At 41.2% G+C, this 2,844-nt stretch overlaps 1 protein-coding gene across 1 annotated transcript in view; it reads right to left on the minus strand.

Annotated features, from left to right (window-relative positions):
• The window catches only part of LOC104957395 (retinal homeobox protein Rx1-like), a gene marked incomplete at its 3' end in the record, with an annotated part of 7,240 nt that extends 4,686 nt beyond the window's left edge, over nt 1-2,554 (minus strand). The window contains exon 1 of the mRNA XM_010785023.1: nt 2,266-2,554. Coding sequence (XP_010783325.1) covers nt 2,266-2,554 — 289 coding nt within the window. The remainder of the gene's footprint in view (nt 1-2,265) is intronic.
• Between the last annotated feature and the right edge of the window lie 290 nt (nt 2,555-2,844).

The following is a 2,844-nucleotide window of genomic DNA, read 5'->3' on the forward strand; positions in this document are numbered from 1 at the left end:
AGACCACTGGAGACGCTGTAGTACATATGCCGGGCCTGTAAGTGGCGCTGTACTTCTGCCATAAAATACACAGAAAGCAGCGATGGAAGACCCCTGAGCATGGTTGCCATGGTTGCCCTTCTGTTTATGCCCCGCAGTAGATTTAGCATCATGTAGTTCTTCATGTCCACTTGTTGCTGATGGTTGTGGTAGAGGAGCAGTAGGTTTTGCACTAACATCTGTAGCATGGTCAGTAGTAGTAGCAGTGAGCAGCAGAGGTGGGGAGAGGCGGGGCAATGGCTTCATCGTTATCAGGAAATTATCGTATAGGGCGTACACACTGAGCCGTTTGCCCCCCCAGAGCGTTCCGTTTGCAGATCTATCCACCTTGGGACCCGTTATCATTTGCGGGGTCCGTTTCCGCGGTTCCGTTACCCGCCTCGTGTGAACGAACGGGCTATACGCGAGAGAAAAGTAGCAGATACAACCCGTTTCGTTCTCGTGTAAGCACCGCCTAATTCAATAGTCTCGAAACTAGCATTTGACACCATCGAGTCATGTTTACAAAAGTTAATGAGGTAATAAATCAAGCGAAAAGTAGGCTCACTTCCCCACAGACTTCTATACAATCTGACTTTGGTTGCCCTGGGAGGATGCAGCTTGAGGCTTTTTTAAATCACTTGATTTTTCACGACAATAATCTTTTTATGGTTGGTTTCTGCCACAAAACCACCTGCCAGATCCTGCATGTGAAGTCAGCTGGAGATTAAACGTGCCAAATGTAAATGTGATTCTGAGACCAAACGATAACCAAAACACCCGAATGAACTACTGTACATTCTAATCTGCACGCAAGAGAAGATTAGGGGAATTCCTCAAGGGGATGGGATTGTATTCAGGGACATAAACCCCCCCCCCCTACACCATCTTTTACTGTGATTTATCTCCAAATCTCTTACAGTAATGCAACAGGCTGCATGGAAACAGTGTTTGACACAGTGAAACTGCATGATAGGAGTTTTTAAATGATGTGAACTCCTCAAAAAAGCTACACCAATTAATTTTGGTTGTATAAGAATATGATATCATAAGTTTAAGCTTCAGTCTAAATCTTTTCCATCAATACTTTTGAGTTTTTTTCCTTTCCGTTAATGCGTAATTGTAATTTATTTAGTTTAATGTTCATTGTTTTTAGGAAAATGTCTCATAAGCTTAGAGCTGCATGCAGAATGGGCTATATCTGTATCTTACATCTACTTTAGTAACAATACTTGAATCAACGTACTTAGTTCAGGTGGAGTTTTAAAATGTGTATTTCAATGTTGATAACATTTTAAATCACGATTAATCAGTTGAGTTATATGTTTAATTATAAGATGATGTCCACAGCATTTTGTCAACACTGCATTACTTTTAAAAACACCTTTTGATGACAACATTTTTTACATATTTTGGCTTGTTGAATAAATGATGGTGGATTACTAGCATAGTACACTTCAGTAAAAAATCATTATATTGATGTTTACTTGCTCTTCTATTTATTTGCATTGCATTTGACATTAAGGTAATCCTAAAGTAATGGAGAGTAATCAGGTTACATTAGTTTAATATTGTTGTACTCAGATAACATTACATTTCTTTACAGGTACTACATTGTACACAGACATGGGCGTCTCTTTGTCAAAAATAAAGTGGTGGGGACACTCTTTTCCAGATAAAATGAAACACTACTGCATTGACCATTAGTGCAGTAACTATACTACGCTGCTGCAAAGCGATTCTCTATTAAATTATAACTCATATTAAACGTGTCTCAGGTCCAAACTGCCCCGCACCAACACACCCAGAAAGTATGAACAGTCCTCCAGACTCTACATGTTCTCTTGTGTTCTCTTCTCAAAGTGTACAATGCTTTGTGAATGATATTTTCAGAACATTTCATTTTCACAAATGTTCCTAATGTAAAATGGGGGACACACAATTTGCCATTTCCAAAAGTGGTCCTTAGACATGTCCTTGACGTCCATAGTATAATTGACGCCTATGGAAGCAGATTACATTTTTTAAAGTAACCCTCCTTGTTAGTAGTCACAGTGAGGCTGCAGCAGTTTAAAAGTAAAAATCATCTTATTGATATTTCTTTTCTTTTGTGTTTATTTGCATTACATTTGACATTGAGGTAATACGAAAGTAATCAGGTTACTTTTGTGATACTCAGATTACATTAAAACATTTTTGGAGATTACATTTGTAACCCTCCTGTTATCACAGTGAGGCTGCACTCACCATGGTACTCCTCCGTGCCTCCGTTCCTCAGCGAGGAGAGATGCCCGCTGAAGGGGGAGTTTTCCTGGGGCCCCTGGGGCTCCCCCAGACCCTCGATGTCCACTTTGTGGGTCCGCGGGGTCCCTGAAGGGCTGAGCAGGGGGTCCTGGTCCTTACTGAACCCCAGGATGACGTCGATGCTGTGGACGCGGCCCCCCACAGAGAGCCCCCCACCTTTCCCCAGATCGTGGAAGTTGCTGGGTGAGAGGCAGCTGTCGTCCACCATCATGGTGTCCAGAGAGAGATGCATTGAGCGTCCGGCCCTGAAGGAACGGGAGGGGGTTCAGGGTTTATCACTTTTGTTTAAATGTGTTATTTGGAGTTTTGTTCGTTGCCATCTTTTTTATATTGTACTTTTTTATAGTGCATTCCTCTTGTAGGTGAGATCCTTTAGGGGGAGACGGCAGGTTAACAGTACATGCAACCAGTGCAGAAATACTCTTTTGAAAATAAGACTCATGCAAACTTCCAAGTGAAAGTAGTGCTGTACATTAAAACAAGAAAACAATATCATATTATTGGATTATAATTATTATGTGA

This window comes from Notothenia coriiceps, unplaced genomic scaffold, assembly GCF_000735185.1.
Source record: "Notothenia coriiceps isolate Sejong01 unplaced genomic scaffold, NC01 NC01_scaffold00026918, whole genome shotgun sequence".
Classification (NCBI taxonomy): domain Eukaryota; kingdom Metazoa; phylum Chordata; class Actinopteri; order Perciformes; family Nototheniidae; genus Notothenia; species Notothenia coriiceps.